The sequence below is a fragment of the Rhinichthys klamathensis genome, unplaced genomic scaffold, assembly GCF_029890125.1.
Source record: "Rhinichthys klamathensis goyatoka isolate OS25496 unplaced genomic scaffold, OSU_Roscu_1.1 h1tg000009l_1, whole genome shotgun sequence".
Taxonomy (NCBI): domain Eukaryota; kingdom Metazoa; phylum Chordata; class Actinopteri; order Cypriniformes; family Leuciscidae; genus Rhinichthys; species Rhinichthys klamathensis.
This window is the reverse complement of record NW_026606562.1, coordinates 49,064-73,623: the sequence shown is the minus strand read 5'-3', so window position 1 is coordinate 73,623 and position 24,560 is coordinate 49,064. Positions and strand designations below refer to the sequence as shown.

General features: G+C 39.2%; 1 protein-coding gene across 2 annotated transcripts; it reads left to right on the top strand.

The window, feature by feature from the left end:
- The first annotated feature begins 1,865 nt into the window (after nt 1-1,865).
- Nucleotides 1,866-23,173, top strand: fxr1 (FMR1 autosomal homolog 1). Of its 2 annotated transcripts, XM_056260502.1 has the most exons (17): nt 1,866-1,990; nt 4,247-4,299; nt 4,386-4,476; nt 4,556-4,627; nt 4,709-4,857; nt 7,126-7,219; nt 7,303-7,419; nt 8,379-8,549; nt 8,642-8,720; nt 9,179-9,288; nt 9,376-9,462; nt 9,548-9,758; nt 12,745-12,960; nt 13,477-13,677; nt 15,883-15,960; nt 21,457-21,542; nt 22,218-23,173. In XM_056260502.1, exons 1-17 carry the CDS (start codon nt 1,940-1,942, stop codon nt 22,329-22,331), a joined length of 1,980 nt encoding a protein of 659 aa, XP_056116477.1. In that variant the 5' UTR covers nt 1,866-1,939; the 3' UTR covers nt 22,332-23,173. The 2 variants fall into 2 exon arrangements, with proteins under 2 accessions (XP_056116477.1, XP_056116478.1); XM_056260503.1 differs by lacking the exon at nt 15,883-15,960.
- Nucleotides 23,174-24,560: the final 1,387 nt, after the last annotated feature.

The window sequence follows — 24,560 nt, the reverse complement described above, 5'->3', positions numbered from 1 at the left end:
GCACATGGCGGAGAGCAACGTCGATACTCCATTGCAGCTTCACTGGAAGGAGAACTGAGTTCCACTTATGCAGTCGCTGAAGTGCAAGAAGAAGAAATCCGTTTTTCAGGCTAGAAAAATCGAGAGCGAAGGGCGAAGTGACCGTTTTGTGAAGGCAGAGAAATCTGAGGAGAGGATGGCGCGTGCGCATACTTGATGATGCGACGTGGGCGCGTCGGGGCGGAGCCAGATTGCGCGAGCGCCATCAGCCAATGGATTGGCGTGATTCTATAGGGCTTCAGAGAATCGGCACATTCAGAGAATATCCCACTGCGCTTTCCGCAGTGTTGAGTGAACCTATGAAAGAGAACACGAGAACACATTAGCAACCACATAGCAATGCCCTAGCATCTACCCAGAAGACACTAGCTAGCATAACAACATTCCACAAACCACTGAGAACACCTTAGCAACCCATAATGCCATAGTAACTGCAAAAACAATGCGCTAAAAACACAGAGAACACTTTAGCAACTGCTTAGCAATGACCTGGCAACCACCTAGAACAGCTTGGCAACCCAGAACACACAGACAACTGCATAGTAATGGATAAAAACATTGATAACACTGTAACAACTGCTTAGAAACACCCTGACAGCCACACACAACACCCTAGTAACCGCAAACCAATACACTAAAAACACTGACAACACTTTAGCAACTGCTTAGAAACACCCTGGCAACCACACACAACACCCTAGCTACGGCATAGAAATGCTCTACAAACCACTGAGAACACCTTAGCAACTATCAGTGTGTTACTGTTAATAATTAATTAATATTTTTTCAGTTTATGCATGTACCACATAACCCTGTTTTAGTGCAATTTCAAGAAAAAGGTTATGTTAGCTGTTTTAGGTTGAATTATTTTTCGGCTCGCTGATTATGATATTATTTAAATGATATTAACACACTTTATCTGCTAAATATTACAAATATGAAAAAAAAAATAGGTTCAATTAAATGATTATAACTTCTTATAACTTTGCCTTTTCACAACATCCAAGCCATTGGCTGTTTCATGACGACTTTGAGGTAAGAAATAGTCAAACAATCAACATTAACATTTTTTTTTTGAGATTCGGAAAGCTCTCTGATTGGTGGATCTGAGATCGGGTCCTATAGGGTCGTAATACACGCAATTCTACCATTATATCTCGTGTTACAACATAACAAATGCTTCTTTTTTTTTTTTCTTTTTTTTTAAAATGGCATATTAAGCAATTAACTCCAAAATCATCAGGCATACAGAGAGTGACTCGCAACAACTGGCAGAAACATTAAAAGGGCATCTATGTATCCGAGTGAAATGGCTCCTCAACCATGAAAAAAATGTAGTCTAGGACTGGATTTTGTCCATCAGGAATTGGTTATGGTTTGCTTTTGGTGGATCTCAAGTGAGTGACGGGTTGCCCCGCCCTTGCGCCAGTAAACACCTCATCAATTTAGAAGAGAAGAGATGTTGCTGCAAGAGGGAGGGAGGGAAAGTTATTTTAATTAAAGATTATCAGAGCACATAAATGAAAAAATAAATAAATAATGAAGTGCATTTATAAATCATTTATAATAGCCTACAACAATATTCCATACAAAAATAAGAATGGTCCATTTTGATTTCATGGTGAATTTAAGAGATCTTTGATGTGTGTTTTCTTTTCAAAATGTTGTAAAAGTTCAAATAAATAAATAAATAAATAAATAAATAAAAGAAAACAATCTATACTTGAGTATTCAAACATTACAAAAAAAGTTAAGTACTGTTTAAATACATAAGTATTTATAATTATATTTCCTTATCTCTAGTTGAAGTGCTGTATGTAGTATGAAGGAGTTCCTCAGGGTTCACTGCTGAGCCCTGTAGAGTTCGGGAACTTTACCCAGCATCCTCTTCGCGCTCAACATGGAGGAATTGACGGTGGAGGTCCGTGGCTCCAATGGAGCTTATTATAAGGTAAATACAGTATTTTACTTCATTATCTTCTACTTCACGCTCGTATTTGTCTCTTAAGACAGTATGGATAGTAAAACCTTCAATAAAATAGTGAAAAACGAACTGTATCATGTACTTTCAACGCGTATAAATAGTATACTGTACTCAGTGTCTGTTAGCCGTTAGCCGGTTAGCAACCGCGCGAGGATATTTAAATAATCAAAACATTACACCATGTAATGCTAAGTTTTATTTAACCTCAACTACATACTAAAGAAGTTTACATTAGGAGAAACTGAGTTTTAAGGCTCGAATAACTGACTTTTGATTTCACTTTATTTATCTGCTAACTGTTATTGAACATTATATAGTCAGGCGTACGATTATGTCGTCTTTTAACGATTTATATGAATTGAACCATAACAAATGCTTTGATAAAAAATACTACTATCTAAATACCAATATAAAAGTCAGTAATGGGTCATTGTTGTTCATCAAACCTGCTATCGGACATGCTCGTTAGTTTTACTGTTATTGTGTTGAAGCACACACAACCTATTAACCTTCAAGATCCATTTATAATGCAAGTACAACTGTTTATTTGAACACGCGTGATTACCGGTACATTTCTCAAATGTAGGTTTAGTCAAGCTAAAAAAAAAATGCCAGGAAGCTCATATTCATATTTAAGGTGTGGTCAGACATGATCAAATCATAAAAGCAGCTTGTGTTTTTCGACCAGATGATTTGATTGTGTCAAGAAAATTCAAAGAAATCTATTAGTTTGAGTCGTCTTTGTATGTGTACGATGTTATTACTTTCCACTTAAAGTATTAATAAACACATGGTGTAAGTTATTATTCTGTGTCCATCTCATCCCTCAGTCATTTTGCTCTGCTTTATCTCAGCTGTCGGGTTTCCATCGCCAGCTGTCATCCAGCACTGCAGATATTTTAACACCCGTCTATTTTGAGATGAGGTTTAAGAGATACCGACTTCCATTTTGGAGCCAGTTGCTATTGAGAGGCAGTGCCGACCAGTTAGTTGGTCTTAAGTAATGAAGTAATATACTATAAATTTAACTTTATATTTGATGGATCACACCTTGGTACTACCTAGGCCTACATATTAAACCAAAACAATGCTCCTTTTTTTGAAACATATTTAAATGTTTTATTTATCAAAATACTATTTATTAAAACAAAACGCATTGTGAGCGTATAACCACACTTCATATAAACAAGCTCTCTGACGTAATATTATTTAGATTCATTATAACAGTGTCATTCATATGTCATGCTTTATGTTTATGTCTGTGGTAGTACATAATTAGAAATTCTTTTATTGTTTAGTCTTTTAAAGTGTTTGCATTTTATAAATGGTTTATTTCTTACTGGCACATTTATTCTGTGGTGCTTATTCTTTTTATCTCATAACCTTTAGGCAAGTGTAGTTTGTATTGATTTCTTTAAATTCGTTTTATTTCTTAATATTTTCGTTTTAATTTGAGTTTGTTGTAATAATTTGGATGTTTTCATTATTATTTTTAAATATATCCTTTTATTTTAGTAACTTATATCTGTTAGTTGCCAAGACAACATTTTTAATTTTTATTTAAGTTTGTCATCTAATATTTCTTCATTTTATTTCAGCGTTATTTCAATTACCGATAGCTAGTATTTTAATATTTTCAGTATAACTCTGAGTGCCACAGGATGTTCAAAGAGGAAATGTTTCAGTTTTTAATTTTCTATTTAGGTTTTATTATGTTGACTTGACAAAGTTATAATTCAGTTTTAGTTCCAGTAGTTATAGTATAAAATATAGTTTTATTTATTTATTAATTTATATGTTTTAGTTTTTTGTGTTTTTTTGTTAAACTTAAGAGAAATATTGCTTTTTTTCAGTTTTAAAATTTCTATCTGTGTTTAATTTATATTAGTATATATTTTTAATGGATTAGTTTTAGTTGAAGTTATTTTCAAAGACAACATTTCTATTTTTTGTTGAATGTTTTTTGTCTAATATTTATATTTATTTTATTTCAATAGCTTTATTTCAATGAAGAAAATGTTTTTATAATTCTAGTTTTAGTTAACGATAATACGCTAACTGTTTTGAACAGCACAAACTTTTACAACTTGTATAGTAGCATTAGTAAATAATTCTCCCTCACACTTTATTTTTTTTTTTTTTTGTGTGTGTAATACATTATTTTTATAAATGTATTTACTTGTTTACATTTATTTGAATAAATAATAAATCGTATTATTCCAGGGCTTTGTCAAAGATGTTCATGACGACTCTCTCTCCGTTTCGTTTGAAAATAAGTGAGTAGAAGCTAATATTTCCTACAATCATGAAAATATGAGAGAAATATGAGATGAGCATAATTATATGAAAATGATTTTCTCAGCTGGCAACCTGAAAGACAAGTCCCCTTCAGTGATGTGCGGTTACCTCCTGCTGATGGCAAAAAGGAGATCATCGAAGGAGAAGAAGTGGAGGTGAGTAAATGTGTGTATTATTAGTATTGCGCTGTATTTGAGCTGCATAAACTCTTAACAAGCGGCTTGTGCTGTGCAGATTTTCTCGCGAGCGAATGAGCAGGAGCCCTGCGGCTGGTGGCTGGCTAAAGTGCGCATGATGAAAGGAGATGTGAGTATACATGACTCGCTCAGTTAACTTTCGCTTTCTTCTGAAGATCTCTGAGTTCACTTTCACTTTTGTTTCCTGCAGTTCTACGTGATCGAGTACGCCGCGTGTGACGCAACCTACAACGAGATCGTAACGTTCGAGCGTCTCCGCCCAGTCAACCGCAATAAAGCCGTGACGGAGAACACATTCTTTAAGTGTTCTGTTCCTGTGCCAGACGATCTCAGCGCAGCGTGAGTACTGTTTGGACACAGCCATCACTATTATTCTAATGTGGACAATACAGGGATGATTAAGACACCAACATTTTGTGGTAACTGAAAAATGTTACACAAATTATACTTTATGAGGTGCATCCTGGGATGTTTATTAAACAGAAAGGGAGGAAGGGGGGGGGGGGGTTACTGTAAATAAATCCATATCTAGGCTACATTTTTTGCCTATAAAACTAATATCAGGCTTTTAATCATAAGAATTGGATCATAAATTGTAAAAAAATTTTTTTTTTTTTGTAGAATTTAATTTTTTTTGGGACGTTTTCGTGACATATTTCCCTCTGAAGAAAATGACTGTCAGAGCCATAACTTTGTGGGCAGCAAAACATTTTCCGCTCCTCTCCCATTGTTTCATGTTGCTTCTTTTACAGTCCTGTCCAATAAAGGCAAAAAGTAGAAAACATATACAGTGTATATATAAATAGAAAAGGTAATTGTGATCTTTTTATCTTATAAATCTGCCCTTTTTCTCAGAAATGTGTGAGAGACATTGGCTTGGAAAATGACATTACGAGTCTTTCGAAATTACTTTCTCGTTTTTTTCTTAGAATTCGCCTTTGGCTAAGCCACACCCTAGAATGTAGATTGACCAATCACAGCGCAGCCGAGAACGAGCTCCCACAGAGGTCCGACACTTTTTCACAGCGCTCCATTGGCTTTAACACAGGCGTCTCATATTTTTGGTCTCGGCCGGCTATTACCGTCGTAGTTTTATCAAAAATATGGTTAAACGTTGTGCCTGGGGCATTTGTAACACAGATACACGTTTCCCAGAGAGGTTGGAGGGGGGTGTCCGTTTTTTTCCCTTCCCAAACCGAAGTCAAACCCTGACAAGTGTCGTCTAGCACACGCTGCTAATAAACACAACGTTATACAACGTAGTCCGTAAATACAACGTAGTCCGTTTGCTTTGTAATAACGATTATAGAAGTGAATAGAGACCTACCCAGCTTTGCATGAACAGATATTGTTAGTCCCAGCCTCCGTCTCGATTAGTAGGATATGCGGTGGTTCATTTTTTGACTGTGACCGGTATGCTTTTGCCTCTATTTGGATGCCTTGTTGTTCCTTGCGTTTCACCTGTATGTCGTGAATATAGCCTTCGGACGTATATTGCAGCCCCTTTTGCCTACTTCTACCGGACACTTTATTTGCTGCTTTATAAAAGTTTGATAAAATTTCAGCAGGAAGAGCTGTCACAGCATAAGCCATGTTGATACCAGAGCCCAGATGAAGTTTGTTTGTCGGACGTGGCAACAGTAACTAAGGGGGGCGGGGCTTAGCCAAAGGCGAATTGTGAGTTTATATCTCGTAAATGACGTTTTTCTTGAAATTGCATAAGTGATCTAGTAAGTGATCTTTTTTTCTCAAAATTGTGAGTATGTCTCTTATCTGACTTGTAAGTTTAGGCTATGTCTCATAACTAATGTTTTTTCTCGCAATTGCAATTTCATATCTCTTAACTACGTTTTTTTTATATAATTAATATACAGGTGAAACTCGAAAAATTTGAATATCGTGCAAAAGTTCATTTATTTCAGTAATTCAACCTAAAAGGTGAAACTAATATATTATATAGACTCATTACATACAAAGTGAGATATTTCAAGCCTTTATTTGTTATAATTTTGATGATTATGGCTTACAGCTTATGAAAACCCCAAATTCAAAATTAGAAAATTGTGAAAATGTTTTCATAGCTGTAAGCCATAATCATCAAAATACTTAGTTTCACCTTTTAAGTTGAATTACTGAAATAAATGAACTTTTGCACGATATTCACATTTTTCGAGTTTCACCTGTAAACTAGCAATTCTAAGAAAAAAGGTCACCTCACAATTGAATGGCGGAAAAGAATGGCGAGATAAAAGTCGCAATTACGTTTTTATTTTTTATTCCGTGACGGAAACAAGCTTCCATAGGATCTCCATCGAGAATGAGAATTGCAAAAAATATTCAAGCTCAAAAGCAAATCATTTTGATGCATTAAAGTAATGAATAAAAAAAATAAAAAAATAGATTAATGACAATTTGGGTGTGAAATGTGCTTAATATAATTATATTGCAATGCAAAATAGTGTGAAGTCTTCTGTTTCTTTAAGCAGAATTAATTTTATCCTTTGATTTTGGGGCAAAATGTGACCTGCACATATATTATAGTTCATCTGTGCTGATGCGACAATATTGGTTAAAACCATGAACTGATTTCTTCATTGGTCATGTTAGATGTGAGAGTGAACAAGCCCACAAGGACTTCAAAAAGGCGGTCGGAGCCATCCGGATTGTTTACAGCCCGGAGCACAGCGAACTGATCGTGCTGGTGAGTCCCAGTTGACCATAGCACTTCTGTAAGTGGGTTTGTCTATGGCGAAAGCTTAATCCAGGTTCTCTGCACACCTCTAGTCCATGAGCGAGGCCACCGTCAAGCGCGTCTCCCTGCTGAGTGACATGCATCTACGGAGCATCCGCACTAAACTCATGCTCATGTCCAGGAACGAGGAGGCCACCAAACACCTTGAGGTACATCAGCTCTCGTGTCAACTGCCACAGTATATTCTCCTTGATTATTATTTCACACCACACTTAACCCTGTGCGAAATGTAAATATATGAATAAACAGTGTGCCGGTATTATTTCAGTGTCATTAACATGACATACTACTATAGTTTTTGTTAATATTTTATATTAGATTTTTTTTCTTCAGTTTTCTCTTTGTATGTTTTTTTTTTTCATTTTAATTATTTTGTCTTGTATAGATTTATAATTTTTTCAATATTTTTTTTTATATAAATTTTAGTTCATTTCAAGTAACAAGAATAATTTATAGTTTGTTTTTGTTTTAGTTAATGATAATAACCCTGATGTTATTATACAATATACAACACTCAAAAAGTTATGTTAGTACTAAACGAGAGTTAAACGTGGTTTTAGTTTACAATAGTAACCCTGCTGTATGCAACTCAAATGTTATGTTAGTACCAAACAAAAGTTAAACTAAACGAGAAATGTTGCTTTGACATCGGTTAAAAAAAAGTTTATAGTTTAAGTAACCAAAATAGTTGTTTTAGTGAACGATAATAACCCTGCAGTGTGCAACTCAAAAAGTTAGTTTTAAACGAACGTTTAACGTAAAGTTAAAACAAATAAAAATGAGAAATGTTGATTAGGCAGCTGAAGTGAAGTAAGTTCTTTTTTTTTTTTTTCATATTTTAAGTGATGAAAATAGTTTTTAATGGTTTTAGTTAACGATAATAACCCTGCAACTCTCAACTCAAAAAGTTAATGTTAGTACTAAATGAAAGTTAAACTAAACGAAAATGAGAAATGCTTATTTTACTGTATTTCAAGTAACAAAAATAGTTTTTTTTATGGTTTGTTTTACTGACCGATAATAACCCTGCAGTGTGTAACTCTAAAAGGAACATCGATTTACAATGTGTAATGCCCCAGTGAACATGTGCATGTGTCTGTACATGTAGAGTACAAAGCAGCTGGCCTCAGCGTTTCAAGAGGAGTTCACCGTGAGAGAAGACCTCATAGGCCTCGCCATCGGCAGCCACGGCAGCAACATTCAGCAGGCCAGGAAGGTGCCGGGGGTGACCGCCATCGAGCTGGACGAGGAGACTCGGACCTTCAGGGTCTACGGAGAGGTGCGTCCGCTTTCTGGCCACGGGACGGGGCGTGTCATCAAACAGAGTCCTTGCAATGGATGCAATGCATTTTTAAAATTCTTTCTTTACAGAGTACAGAGGCGGTTCAGAAAGCAAGAAATTATCTAGAGTTTCTGGAAGATTCAGTGCAGATTCCTCGCAATCTTGTTGGTATGCATGTTTTTCTTTTAGAAACCTTTATTTATATATGTATATAACTGTATTTCAATTACCGCAAACAATTTTTAAAATAGTTTTGTCTTAGTTAACAGTAATAACTGAGTGTGCAACAGGAACTTTTTACAGAGCCCCTTAATGGACATTGAAAAAAAAAAAAATGAGATTGGAGGAACAATTATATTTCAATATTTTTGGGTTCCCCCGAGAAACTTTGCGTTCGCTCACAAAACTTGTGATGGAAATATTATGAGGTGCGAGGAAAAACTATGTTTCAGTGCTTTTGCGAGCAAACGCAAAGTTTCTTGTGAAATGCAACAGTTTGACAAGAAAACTTGCATGTTTTTTGAGAGAAGTCACTCAGTTGTAGGAAAGTAAATATTTAATGTCATATTGAATTTAACCATCAAAATTGTGTTGGCATCTTCTTCATACGCGTTTTCCCTTTGTAGGGAAGGTTATTGGAAAAAATGGCAAGGTCATCCAGGAGATTGTCGATAAATCCGGTGTGGTGAGAGTGCGCATCGAGGGCGACAATGACAACAAACTCCCCCGACAGGAAGTAAGACACCCTAGAGTAGCACAAAAAAGCAAGCCAGATGAAAGAATACATGTACTATAATGCATTTTTTATCATTTTATTAAATAGGGAATGGTGCCATTTACATTTGTTGGAACGAAGGAGAGCATCAGCAATGTGCAGGTTCTACTGGAATACCACATTGCTTACCTGAACGTGAGTATGAGAGCGCACACAGCGGGCGTGCTGACGAAAGGCCTCTGGTGTTTGAGGAGCTCAAGCGCTGGTTTGTGTTGTGCAGGAGGTGGAGCAGCTGCGACTGGAGCGGCTGCAGATCGACGAGCAGCTGCGTCAGATTGGGATGGGTCACAGGCCTGGCCCAAACCGGCCCGGCGACAAGGACAAGGGCTACGCCACTGAAGAGAGCACAACTAACACCACCCTGCACGTCAATCGCTCCTACTCCGGCAGGGGCCGCGGACGCCGGGGGCCCGGATACACGTCTGGCTACGGTAGGGCTTCGGTCTTAAAAGCTTTTAAAAACAGGTCATGTTTCACCCCAAATTCGAGGCTACTCGAAAAAGGCTACTTTTATACCTCTGGCAAAATGGGCTTTCAATAAAATGTGGCTGCCTATGCAGTAGAAAGGTGGAAATCACAGCTACATGACATCAAAAAAGCCTGTTGTCTTCCCTTTTGCCAAATAGGTAGGGAAACTTCAATAGAGGGAATGCATTGACGTCACTTTCCCGCCGAAACACACTCGCTCAGCCGGACCGAGTGGCAGAAGAGCGGCTGCATGATGCGATTAAACAGGGGAAACTGTGAAAACGCGAGTAAAACGAACCATTACCAGTTTAAACTAAAGGTTGGACTTGATATAGAGTTCCTCACAACTTACCAAAGATCCAGTGATCCGTGGATGTTGACATGCAGCAGGAACATGTTTCCTGACATTTATATGAGCCTGATTTCCACGCCGGGGAAATACATACAGCAAATTTGCATGTGAACGCTAACGCTTTATATAAATACAATATAGGTTTAAATCCATGTGATCACTTGGGCTGTCAAAATTGCTCAAAAATGACGTTCAAATATTGCCTCTAAAAAAACCACATATTCGAATATCTGGTTGCGCATTTTGTCAATGACGCACGCGCATTACGTCAATAACAGGACAAATTAATACAAAGAGACGTAACTACTTGTATAGGTAGTTTATTTAAGTTTAAACATATTTGACAACGTATTACCTACACAAAAACAAGTAAATCAACTAATGGCCATGCCTACACTTTACACAAGTATGCCTACACTTTACACAAGTATGCCTACACTTTACACAAGTATGCCTACACTTTACACAAGTATGCCTACACTTTACACAAGTATGCCTACACTTTACACAAGTATGCCTACACTTTACACAAGTATGCCTACACTTTACACAAGTATGCCTACACTTTACACAAGTATGCCTACACTTTACACAAGTATGCCTACACTTTACACAAGTATGCCTACACTTTACACAAGTATGCCTACACTTTACACAAGTATGCCTACACTTTACACAAGTATGCCTACACTTTACACAAGTATGCCTACACTTTACACAAGTATGCCTACACTTTAGTGATGTTCCCTCAGGCAGCGCGCCCACTCGCAGCAGACAGCCGCGCCTCTGCTACGGCGCGTGTGTTTTTCCACATTCGAATATTAATTTTCACCTTCGAAAATCAGATTTTTAAAACTATTCTAATATATATTCGAATTTAGAATATTCGTTGACAGCCCTAGTGATCACTTATATCAATGTTATATATATCATCCTATCATTCAGCCCTAAAACTTGTATAGTTTTTTGTCAGTGTTTATTTAAAAGCATCCAATTATGCAGAATATACAATGGTAAATATTTAATTGATGAGTTGTCAGTACAATATATAACAATACAATATATAGGATATGATTTTACCCCAAATGCAGCATATTGACACAAAATGATAACTGCACTTTTCACTGGCTGGATCCAGTTGTTTCTGTGCATTGCAGCGATTCATTTGCTTCTCTGTTCTGTAGCTTTCTAGCCTGGTTAAAACCAGACCATTCTCAGTTGTAACTGAGTTATGGTCTGGCAAAGCGTCATAGACAAATCATTTCCAGAGGGGCGTCACCAACGGACGTCGTGGATAGACCTAAACCCAATCAGAGCGATGAAGATGACGTATGCAGAGCGGCGGAGACACATCTCCGAGTGTTGTTCTTTGCTCGGTTTTTAACTAAAAGGAAACGTTCAAATGGCTTAAAACAGACGCGATAGCTGATTGGAACGAGTGATGTCCGACGGCGGCATCCATCTTTGTAATGTAGGCTACAAAATCTGCTTCAAAAGCCCAGCGCTGTCGTCATCGTGTAAAGCCCGCCCCAACGCTTCTGATTGGTGCCGCGATTTCGGCGGATTGGAAATGGGCTTGAATGAGCTCTTTGCCAGACTAACTTTCAGAGCAAATCTAAATTTGCCGGAAGTTTTCTGGGTTTTCCCAGGCTAGTAGCTTTCGAGAGTCTTTAAAAATATACCTCATATTTCTTGTCAAATCTGTTTGTACAGTCAATAGCAAAGCTCTTTCCTGTTTTAAATGTGTTTCGTGTTTTTCTGGGCATTCACGCTGGTAGTAGGAAACTCTGGAGTCTAACTCTCCTGACTACTTTGTCGGACAAAAATGGCGGATTATGATTGGTCAGATCGCCTGTCAATCAAACTCCCTGCGAAAGATGAATTGACGTTAATTTAAAAGTGAAAGTAAAATGCAAACTGCCAAAACAGCTTTTTATAGGCTTAGCGGTAAAAAAAAAAAAATTATACCGCAGAGCTTTGCTCCGCACCATTATGAATGCCCGTGCGTACGTGCGCATTTTACTTTTGCCTTCAAACTAGCGATTCAAAACCCCCCCCCCCCCCCCCCCCCCCCCGCCGCTGTTCTGCTGGACAAGTGAGTGCACATTTTAGTTTCGCTTTTAAATTAGCGCCAATTTGGGGGCGGATTGCTTGAATGCTGAGCTCATTAGCCTATTGTTATTAATGAAAAGCACAACAAACTCTTACATAGGCTTTTTTACATTTCACTTTGACACCAAATACTCCGCTATCATCGTCAGCTCCTCACTCGTGATGAGTGAAATCTGACTCCTGCTGCTGATCTGTGCGGCGACTCTCGTTCAGCTCACGAATTATTAAGCAGAAACGTTCAGATTTATAATTGTGGTGTCTGTTCTCTAACTGAACTAAATGATTTTATAAAAAATAAAAAAAAATGATGTAACTGCTGTTGCTTCTGAACACCGGTAGCACCGACTATCGTAGCAAGCCTAGTGTCGACTTGTGTTGTTCCCCGGTGCAAGAATTCAAAGAGTAAACGTTACTTTGGGTTTGCAGAGAAGGATCCAGCGCGTTGTCGACGGCGGCTAACACTTTCACGTTTTCACCACTTTCAGGCACTAACTCTGAGCACTCGTACGCCTCTGAGACGGACTCTGAGCGTAAGGAGGAGCTGAGCGACTGGTCCCTGGCGGGAGAGGAGCCCGAGCGCAACCCCAGACAGCAAAGAGACAGCAGGAGGAGGCCGGGAGAGGGCCGGGGCAGAGCACGAGGAGGACCTGCAGGCAGAGGCCGCGCATCGGGGCGGGGGGCGTCCAACTCCATCAGCTCTGGTACACTCCACCCCACACACACACTAAAGCTGAGCGCTTCTTATTCACCAGAACACACATTTCAAAAAAAGTGTATAATATGACTTGTTGTGTTTATTTGCTCGGTTTTATTGTATTGATATGATATTTGTATTTTTGTAATTTAAATGTTGCCATGAAAATAGCCTTAGATGCTTTTAGGGCCTTATGAAATCCATTTTTCTTTTTTTCCCAAATTTTGTGTTTTTATTTTTTGGGGATTTTATTTGAACGGTTTATTAAAATGTTAAGTATTAAAAAGCATATCTTATCATTTAATTTTATAAAAATAATTTACTGAAGTTTTAGCAATAATAGTGACCAATGAAATGTTTTTTTTTTTCTAACAGAAATTCTCTGTTGTCTGTTTTACATTTCTCTGGATTCTCTGTTTTATGATTTATTAAGAACTTATTATCAAGAATAGTGGTAATCAAAAGAATGCATATAACTTGATTATATTAGTATTAAATATTTGTATTGGTGTTTTCATGCCAGTCCTGAACGATCCCGATGGAAACCCATACAGTCTGCTGGACAACACTGAGACGGATCAGACGGCCGACACAGATGCCAGCGACTCCCAGGTGAGCGTGAACCGCCGCAGACGCTCCCGCCGCCGCCGCACGGATGAGGACACCACCGTCATGGACGGCATGAGCGAGTCCGACAACACCTCGCTCAGCGAGAACGGCCTGGGTAAGGATTCACTGCATCAGTCTTTTTACAATACTTTCATCTGTTAATTTCATTTTATTGATTGATTACAGCTGCTGTTTCTTGAGCAGTAAATCCTCATATTAGAGTGATTTCTGAAGGATCATGTGACACTGAAGACTGGAGTAATGATGCTGAAAATCCAGCTTTGATCACAGGAATAAATTATATTTTACAATATGTTCACATAGAAAACAGTTATTTTAAATTGTAATAATAGTTCACAATATTAATGTTTTTAACAATTTTTTTTATCAAATAAATTTAGCCTTGGTGAGCAGAAGAGACCCAAAATATTTAAACAGTACTGTATATATCATCACTTGCATTATATTTAGGATTTAATTTAATTTTGATTAAATATTTGATACCTAAATGTAAAATTCAACAATAAATATATATACAGTGCTTAACAAATTGATTAGACCACCAGCCAATGTAAGGTTTGTGCCTCAGCTGCCTTAAACTAACAGTATGTTTTTATACTTCTGTAATGGTCAATCCACCAGTGTATATATATCTAAGCTCTTTACTCTCAGTTGGCCAAGTCAAAGTCTGGACTTGAATCCTATTGAACAAATTTGGGATTTAGTGGATTCAAAGATAGAACGCACAAAAGTTTCATCAAAAGCAAGTCTTTGGGAACAACTAGTATTGTAGTAACAACTATTTGGAAGTCAATAACAACAGAGACTGTGGAAAATGACTGTACATAAAAACAATGCTAGCAAGAATGCAAACTGTTATCAAGGCCAAAAGACAGATTAAGTTATTTTTTGGTTATTATTTGTAAATAAAGCCTATTCAGGTGTTTCAGTACTTTCTTTTTTTTTTTAAACAAGTATTTGACAGATTTTTTATGTATTATACTGTTATTATGACAGATTATATATTATACAATTAATGTAACACTTTATTTCAGGGTCCAGTTCTCACTATTAACTTATTATCATGCATATTACTAGGATATTGGCTGTTTATTAGTACTTATAAAGCACATATTAATGTCTTATAATAATAATTTGTTACATTTATATAGCGCTTTTCTGGGCACTCAAAGCGCTTTACATAGAAGGGGGAATATCTAGCCTGGGAAAACCCAGAAAACTTCCGGCAAATTTAGATTTGCTCTGAAAGTTAGTCTGGCAAAGAGCTCATTCAAGTCCATTTCCTATCCGTCTAAATCGCGGCACCAATCAGAAGCGTTGGGGCGGGCTTTACACGATGACGACAGCGCTGGGATTTTGAAGCAGATTTTGTAGCCTACATTACAAAGATGGATGCCGCCGTCGGACATCACTCGTTCCAATCAGCTATCGCGTCTGTTTTAAGCCATTTGAACGTTTCCTTTTTGTTAAAAAACGAGCAAAGAACAACACTCGGAGATGTTTCTCCGCCGCTCTGCATACGTCATCTCCTTCATCGCTCTGATTGGGTTTAGGTCTATCCGCGACGTCCGTTGGTGACGCCCCTCTGGAAATGATTTGTCTATGACGCTTTGCCAGACCATAACTCAGTTACAACTGAGAATGGTCTGGTTTTAACCAGGCTAGGGAATCTCCTCCACCACCACCAATTTGCAGCATCACCTGGATGATGCCATGGCAGCCACACACACACACACACACACACACACACACACACACACACACACACACCAGCGTACTGGTGGAAAAGAGACAGTGATGAAGCAAATCAGTATATGGGGATGATTAGGAGGCCATGATGGACAGAGGCCAAGGGGCAGATTTGGCCAGGATGTCGGGGTTATACCCCTACTCTTTTCCTAAGGACATCCAGGGATTTTTTAATGACCACAGAGAGTCCGGACCTCGGTTTAACGTCTCACCCGAAGGATATTCGGCATGATCATATTCTACATCCCTTATTCCACCCAATACCTAAACTTAACAACTATCTTACTATTAATAAGCATATATAATTAGGAGTTTGAGGCAAAAGTCATAGTTAATATTTAGTTAATGGTGAGAAATGGACCGGCTAATCTAAAGTGTGACCAATTAATGCACAATTTTTTTTTGCAAAAAATAATTGGTTGCCAATTAAAAGGTTTTTATGGAATTAATAACACTGAGACAGATTCCACAAACTGCAACCTGCTCAAATGGCTTTCTCCAAAACGGCGGTCAGTGTTTAAGGTCAGGTTTGTGCACCGATGTTTTGTAGATGAAGCTGAAGCTAAACAAGAGCGGCGCAACCGTAGCCGTCGCCGTCGCCTCCGCCCTCCTGAGGAGAGGCAGCCAGGTAACGGTGTGAGTTAACACTGCGTTCAGCCGGGTAACGGTGTGAGTTAACACTGCGTTCAGCCAGGTAACGGTGTGAGTTACCACTGCGTTCAGTCAGGTAACGGTGTGAGTTAACACTGCGTTCAGCCAGGTAACGGTGTGAGTTAACACTGCGTTCAGTCAGGTAACGGTGTGAGTTAACACTGCGTTCAGTCAGGTAACGGTGTGAGTTACCACTGCGTTCAGTCAGGTAACGGTGTGAGTTAACACTGCGTTCAGCCAGGTAACGGTGTGAGTTACCACTGCGTTCAGTCAGGTAACAGTGTGAGTTAACACTGCGTTCAGCCAGGTAACAGTGTGAGTTAACACTGCGTTCAGCCAGGTAACGGTGTGAGTTACCACTGCGTTCAGTCAGGTAACGGTGTGAGTTAACACTGCGTTCAGTCAGGTAACGGTGTGAGTTAACACTGCGTTCAGTCAGGTAACGGTGTGAGTTACCACTGCGTTCAGTCAGGTAACGGTGTGAGTTAACACTGCGTTCAGTCAGGTAACGGTGTGAGTTAACACTGCGTTCAGTCAGGTAACGGTGTGAGTTAACACTGCGTTCAGTCAGGTAACGGTGTGAGTTACCACTGCGTTCAGTCAGGTAACGGTGTGAGTTAACACTGCGTTCAGTCAGGTAACGGTGTGAGTTAACACTGCGTTCAGTCAGGTAACGGTGTGCGTTAACACTGCGTTCAGTCAGGTAACGGTGTGAGTTAACACTGCGTTCAGTCAGGTAACGGTGTGAGTTAACACTGCGTTCAGTCAGGTAACGGTGTGAGTTAACACTGCGTTCAGTCAGGTAACGGTGTGAGTTAACACTGCGTTCAGTCAGGTAACGGTGTGAGTTAACACTGCGTTCAGTCAGGTAACGGTGTGAGTTAACACTGCGTTCAGTCAGGTAACGGTGTGAGTTACCACTGCGTTCAGCCGGGTAACGGTGTGAGTTACCACTGCGTTCAGTCAGGTAACGGTGTGAGTTAACACTGCGTTCAGACAGGTAACGGTGTGAGTTAACACTGCGTTCAGACAGGTAACGGTGTGAGTTAACACTGCGTTCAGTCAGGTAACGGTGTGAGTTAACACTGCGTTCAGTCAGGTAACGGTGTGAGTTAACACTGCGTTCAGTCAGGTAACGGTGTGAGTTAACACTGCGTTCAGACAGGTAACGGTGTGAGTTAACACTGCGTTCAGTCAGGTAACGGTGTGAGTTAACACTGCGTTCAGTCAGGTAACGGTGTGAGTTAACACTGCGTTCAGTCAGGTAACGGTGTGAGTTAACACTGCGTTCAGTCAGGTAACGGTGTGAGTTAACACTGCGTTCAGACAGGTAACGGTGTGAGTTAACACTGCGTTCAGTCAGGTAACGGTGTGTGTTAACACTGCGTTCAGCCGGGTAACGGTGTGAGTTACCACTGCGTTCAGTCAGGTAACGGTGTGAGTTAACACTGCGTTCAGTCAGGTAACGGTGTGAGTTACCACTGCGTTCAGTCAGGTAACGGTGTGAGTTAACACTGCGTTCAGCCAGGTAACGGTGTGAGTTAACACTGCGTTCAGTCAGGTAACGGTGTGTGTTAACACTGCGTTCAGCCAGGTAACGGTGTGAGTTAACACTGCGTTCAGCCAGGTAACGGTGTGAGTTACCACTGCGTTCAGTCAGGTAACGGTGTGAGTTACCACTGCGTTCAGCCAGGTAACGGTGTGAGTTAACACTGCGTTCAGCCAGGTAACGGTGTGAGTTACCACTGCGTTCAGCCAGGTAACGGTGTGAGTTACCACTGCGTTCAGTCAGGTAACGGTGTGAGTTAACACTGCGTTCAGTCAGGTAACGGTGTGAGTTACCACTGCGTTCAGCCGGGTAACGGTGTGCGTTAACACTGCGTTCAGTCAGGTAACGGTGTGAGTTAACACTGCGTTCAGCCAGGTAACGGTGTGAGTTAACACTGCGTTCAGCCAGGTAACGGTGTGAGTTAACACTGCGTTCAGTCAGGTAACGGTGTGAGTTACCACTGCGTTCAGCCGGGTAACGGTGTGAGTTAACACTGCGTTCAGCCAGGTAACGGTGTGAGTTAACACTGCGTTCAGTCAGGTAACGGTGTGAGTTAACACTGCGTTCAGTCAGGTAACGGTGTGAGTTAACACTGCGTTCAGTCAGGTAACGGTGTGAGTTAACACTGCGTTCAGTCAGGTAACGGTGTGAGTTAACACTGCGTTCAGTCAGGTAACGGTGTGTGTTAACACTGCGTTCAGACAGGTAACGGTGTGAGTTAACACTGCGTTCAGCCGGGTAACGGTGTGAGTTAACACTGCGTTCAGCCAGGTAACGGTGTGAGTTAACACTGCGTTCAGTCAGGTAACGGTGTGAGTTAACACTGCGTTCAGTCAGGTAACGGTGTGAGTTAACACTGCGTTCAGTCAGGTAACGGTGTGAGTTAACACTGCGTTCAGTCAGGTAACGGTGTGTGTTAACACTGCGTTCAGTCAGGTAACGGTGTGAGTTAACACTGCGTTCAGTCGGGTAACGGTGTGTGTTAACACTGCGTTCAGACAGGTAACGGTGTGAGTTAACACTGCGTTCAGTCAGGTAACGGTGTGAGTTAACACTGCGTTCAGTCAGGTAACGGTGTGTGTTAACACTGCGTTCAGTCAGGTAACGGTGTGAGTTAACACTGCGTTCAGCCAGGTAACGGTGTGAGTTAACACTGCGTTCAGTCAGGTAACGGTGTGAGTTAACACTGCGTTCAGTCAGGTAACGGTGTGTGTTAACACTGCGTTCAGACAGGTAACGGTGTGAGTGTGAGTTAACACTGCGTTCAGTCAGGTAACGGTGTGTGTTAACACTGCGTTCAGACAGGTAACGGTGTGAGTTAACACTGCGTTCAGTCAGGTAACGGTGTGTGTTAACACTGCGTTCAGACAGGTAACGGTGTGAGTTAACACTGCGTTCAGCCAGGTAACGGTGTGAGTTAACACTGCGTTCAGCCAGGTAACGGTGTGAGTTAACACTGCGTTCAGTCAGGTAACGGTGCGAGTTAACACTGCGTTCAGTCAGGTAACGGTGTGAGTTAACACTGCGTTCAGTCAGGTAACGGTGTGAGTTAACACTGCGTTCAGCCGGGTAACGGTGTGAGTTAACACTGCGTTCAGTCAGGTAACGGTGTGAGTTAACACTGCGTTCAGTCAGGTAACGGTGTGAGTTAACACTGCGTTCAGTCGGGTAACGGTGTGAGTTAACACTGCGTTCAGTCAGGTAACGGTGTGAGTTAACACTGCGTTCAGCCGGGTAACGGTGTGAGTTAACACTGCGTTCAGTCAGGTAACGGTGTGTGTTAACACTGCGTTCAGTCAGGTAACGGTGTGAGTTAACACTGCGTTCAGCCAGGTAACGGTGTGAGTTAACACTGCATTCCAGTTCAAGCCAATGCTAACACAAACTGCATGGCATTGAACGCAAGGCCTTTAAACTCAACTAAAACTCACATGATCCAACATGCCAGATCACAACTACAGGTTTTTCTTGAATGAAGTTATTTTCAGACGTTTGCGTGAAATAAATGATCTTTATCTAGAACTTTTAAATCGGTTGGTTACACGATTGCAAATAACATTGGTTTATAAAGCTGTAGGTATTAGGCCTAATATATGGAGGACCAACTCTACCATATTTAAAAATAAATACAGAAATAAATAAATGCTCAATAAATAAATAAACATACAATTAATTGCCCCAAAAAATACAATAAACAAATAAATGTAGGTAGAAATTAAATTATACAGTGAGACATAAATGTATATATCTCTTTTAATTAGCTTCTTTATTTATTCACCTTTGTAATAATTACCTTATTTATTTATTGTCCGTCATAATCTTCAACTTTATTTATTAATTACTTATTTTTTTAAGTATTTATTTATGTGCATGTTATAATATTTGTGTCTGTTTTATTCTTCCTTTGTATTTTTTTACCCTATTTATTTCTTCAATGCTATTTATTTCTGCCCGTCGTTTTTACATTTCTGTATGCATTTCTGCCTCATTATGCGAATGAGGATGGGCTGTGTCTTAAGGGGTCAACTTCTGCCCATTGGTTGGGTAGCATTTTACTTTACTGCATCGGTCGAATCTACATGCCACCGGGCGCGATTTTTTTTTTTTTTTTTTTGCAGGGTGGTAGGGGAAGACTCATTAATATTCATTAGGGAACTCATCCCTGATTGTCAATTTAAAATATACATTTTAAAGTCAAGAAAGTCGCAGTTTGATGTAAGACTGTTGAGGTATAAGACTGAAAATACGTAATTAAAAACACTACAAACCCAAAAGGCGCACATTTTCTCTTAATGAATGAAGCTTACTTTACTGAAGCTAACGTCTGTCATTTGTTCTATAGTCTTACGTTATAATCGTAACGTTACGCCGTCACGCGTGAGTGTTTTGTACCAGACTGCACACACACGAGCAGCGGATCTCGCTCGTTGTTTCGCTTCCCGGGAGATGTAGTTCATCGAGCGATTTTCACATAGAACTAAATGTCACTCTTCTGTTTTATGACAAACTGCATCTTTCTTGACTTTCATAATTATCTTTTAAATTGACAAACATCATATGTGTAATTCAGGGCACAGTTCAGACGGAATAAAAAAATAAGTTGTCTCTCGCCATTGACTACCATACATATTTTTTCCGAAATAAGGTCCCATGTGCCGGAAGCGGAGAGGAGGGGCGTTGACCCCTTAAGACACAGCCCCGCCTCATTTGCATAATGAGGCAGAAATGCATACAGAAATGTAGAAACGACAGGCAGAAATAAATAGCATTGAAGAAATAAATAGGGTAAAAAAATACAAAGGAAGAATAAAACAGACAAAAATATTATAACATGCACATAAATAAATGCTTCAAAAAATAAGTAATTAATAAATAAAGTTGAAGATTATAAGGGACAATAAATAAATAAGGTAATTATTACAAAGGTGAATAAATAAAGAAGCTAATTAAAAGAGATATATACATTTATGTCTCACTGTATAATTTAATTTCTACCTACATTTATTTGTTTATTGTATTTTTTGGGGCAATTAATTGTATGCTTATTTATTTATTGAGCATTTATTTATTTCTGTATTTATTTTTAAATATGGTAGAGTTGGTCCTCCATACTAATATGCATGGTTGATGTAAATGCATGTAGGTTTGTCTTTTACCTTCTCAACCGAGAAGATTCAGTCCAAAAGTGAATCTTCCTCTCCACCACAGCTCTCCAATCTCTACTTGCCACATCACGTATCGGATCAGGTTTAACAGCGAAGTTTAGGGTTTCTTGAAACTCGCATCCAGTTGGAAGGGCGGATGAGATTTGAGAGCTCCGGCAGAGGAACATTTCCAGCACTACACGTTTGGCCTGTTCCTCACACAAAGCTGTCAAATCATAACGATCTTATGCGAATTAAATGATTGGCGTATCTCTTGCAGTTACTGTGGCTGACTACATATCACGAGCTGACTCTCAAAGCAGACAGAGAAACCCCAGAGACCTGAGGAAGAACAAAAAGGACATGGTGACTAGATTTCTTCTGTGATTCAATTGATGAACAGGGATGGACAATTTTTATATCTAATAAGTAATGCTATTTAGTTGCATATGAATGAATATGATTAACAATGTTTATAATCTTAATATAATTTAATATTGGATGATATTGGATATTTAATTCTTTCTGCTTATTTTAAGGGATTTTAAGCGATAGATTATGACACAGTTACAATTTAACTACTATTTTACTATTCATCTTTTTTTTTTAATTTTTGTCCATAGCAATTTCATGTAGTCCATTATCATGTGTTCAGGGTTATTACAGTTAACTAAAGCTAAAAATACAAATTGTCATAACCATCCCTAGCAATAATCTGCCAAGTGTCGTCTTTGAAACGAGATCAAACTGAAGTCTGTGCTCTAAAGCTTTCAAGATTTACGATCAGGTCTATGCTCAAAAAGTGAATAAATGGATTATAAATACAGCGTAAATAGAATTTAGTATAAAGAAAATCCCCTAGAAATACAAAATATTAAATAAAAAAACATTATCAAACTAAAAAATAAAACTCATTTCATCAAAATTCTGTCATTTTTGCCCGACAGCGAAGAGCACGCTTGTTCCTTAATCGCCTCAAACAACTGTGAGGGTCGTGGTGTGTGTGTGTGTGTGTGTTTAATCTGTGTCTGTGCTCCTCAGGCTCAAGTGGAGCTGATATCGGAGCACAGCCCCGCTGAAGCGGAAGCGGTGAGCAACGGCCCCACCAAAGCAGACGATCATCAGAGCCAGGCCGTCGTCAACGGCCTCTCCTAATCACTGCGACTCATCACCTTTACAGTTTTACAATAGTGCTTGTACAAGCTTGCCAAAGATAGACGTACGGACTTCCACATTCTCGATTGCACTTTTCAGTTCCTTCGCAATGGAACAGATAATTACAATGGGAAAAAAAAAAAATTATGAGATGACAAAAAAAAAATACACACACACAAAAACAACCTAAGTCACACTTATGTTCCTGATCAGATGTTGTGCCTTCAGAGCGTAGTTTCAACATTATGTTGGCTGGCTATAGAGAAAACGAACAGAAAACAAACAAACAACTTGTCTGAAAGACTCCCAGACATCCTTAGCTGCTTTTTGTTACGTTTTAATATGCAACCACTTCTTTGCGAGGGGTTATGGGGGGAAAAGGATGTTTTGCACTGAATAGTCATTTCTTGACCTTTAGAATAATGTTAGTCTGGAAACTGGTCTGCTAACTCTGTCCATTTTAAATGCTGTATGTAAAACACTTCCTGAACGATTGAATTTGGGTTTCATCTTTTGCCTGTTGGGTTGTAATGGTGGCAACCGAGACTGTTTTGCTAAAGGAGCCTTTTTTTGGGTTTATTTATTTTAAAATGTACAGTATTTAAAATTAACTAGGCAGTTGTTTTTAACACTAAGCTGTCAGAACTTCTTAGCTCGCAGATTGCAAATTTGGACTACTGAAAGATCAATTTCCAGATGTTCTGTTCTGTAAACTACGTTCGTTAGTCTTTATGGTTTTTTTTTAAAGATCATTCTGGTTGTTTGATGTGCAATATGTTTTGTATGCAGGTAGTTCATAAATAAACATTTGATCTTCCAGCCAACCTTTCAAAGTTGGTGTATCTGTTGTTTTGTTCTTTCCCTGTCCAACAAAGGCTCCTGAACATTTAAACTTATTTTGTGTTAAGCTGCTGTACATTTGATTGGAACAGAGATGAGGATCATATACAATAATTCTGACTCCACTTAGCGTTTACAATTTCTTAGCAATTCAATTGATGATTCTTTCAGTATTGGTGAGTACCCACACCCCATAATTATCCTAATTATATATAAAAAAAAATACTCAGGCCAATTTTTTATCATTCATTACATTTACCTGCAATTACTTTGTTCTGAATGTGTATATGTATTTACATAAGTAAAATCTTTTTGACTGGTTAATTTAAAAGAACCGGTTCATGGGAGTCATTGGCTCATGAATCGGACTACACTGATTCATTTAAAAGAACCGGTTCATGGGAGTCACCGGCTCATGAATCGGACTACACTGGTTCATTTAAAGAACCGGTTCATGGGAGTCATCAGCTCATGAATCGGACTACACTGGTTAGTTTAAAAGAACCGGTTCATGCGAGTCATTGGCTCATGAATCGGACTACACTGGTTCATTTAAAAGAACTGGTTCATAGGAGTCATTGGCTCATGAATCGGACTACACTGGTTAGTTTAAAAGAACCGGTTCATGCGAGTCATTGGCTCATGAATCGGACTACACTGGTTCATTTAAATTTTAAATGAACCAGTGTAGTCCGATTCATGAGCCAATGACTCGCATGAACCGGTTCTTTTAAATTTTAAAAGAACCGGTTCATAGGAGTCATTGGCTTATGAATCGGACTATACGGATTAATTTAAAAGAACCGGTTCATAGGAGTCATTGGCCTATGAATCGGACTACACTAGTTATTTAAAAGAACCGGTTCATAGGAGTCATTGGCTTATGAATCGGACTACACTGGTTAATTTAAAAGAACCGGTTCATAGGAGTCATTGGCTCATTAATCGGACTACACTGGTTATTTAAAAGAACTGGTTCATGGGAGTCATTGGCTCATGAATCGGACTACACTGGTTAATTTAAAAGAACCGGTTCATAGCAGTCATTGGCTCATGAATCGGACTACACTGGTCATTTAAAAGAACCGGTTCATAGGAGTCATTGGCTCATTAATCGGACTACACTGGTTATTTGAAAGAACTGGTTCATGGGAGTCATTGGCTCATGAATCGGACTACACTGGTTAATTTAAAAGAACCGGTTCATAGGAGTCATTGGCTCATTATTCGGACTACACTGGTTATTTAAAAGAACTGGTTCATGGGAGTCATTGGCTCATGAATCGGACTACACTGGTTATTTTAAAGAACTGGTTCATAGGAGTCATCGGCTCATGAATCGGACTACACTTGTTCATTTAAAAGAACCGGTTCATGGGAGTCATTGGC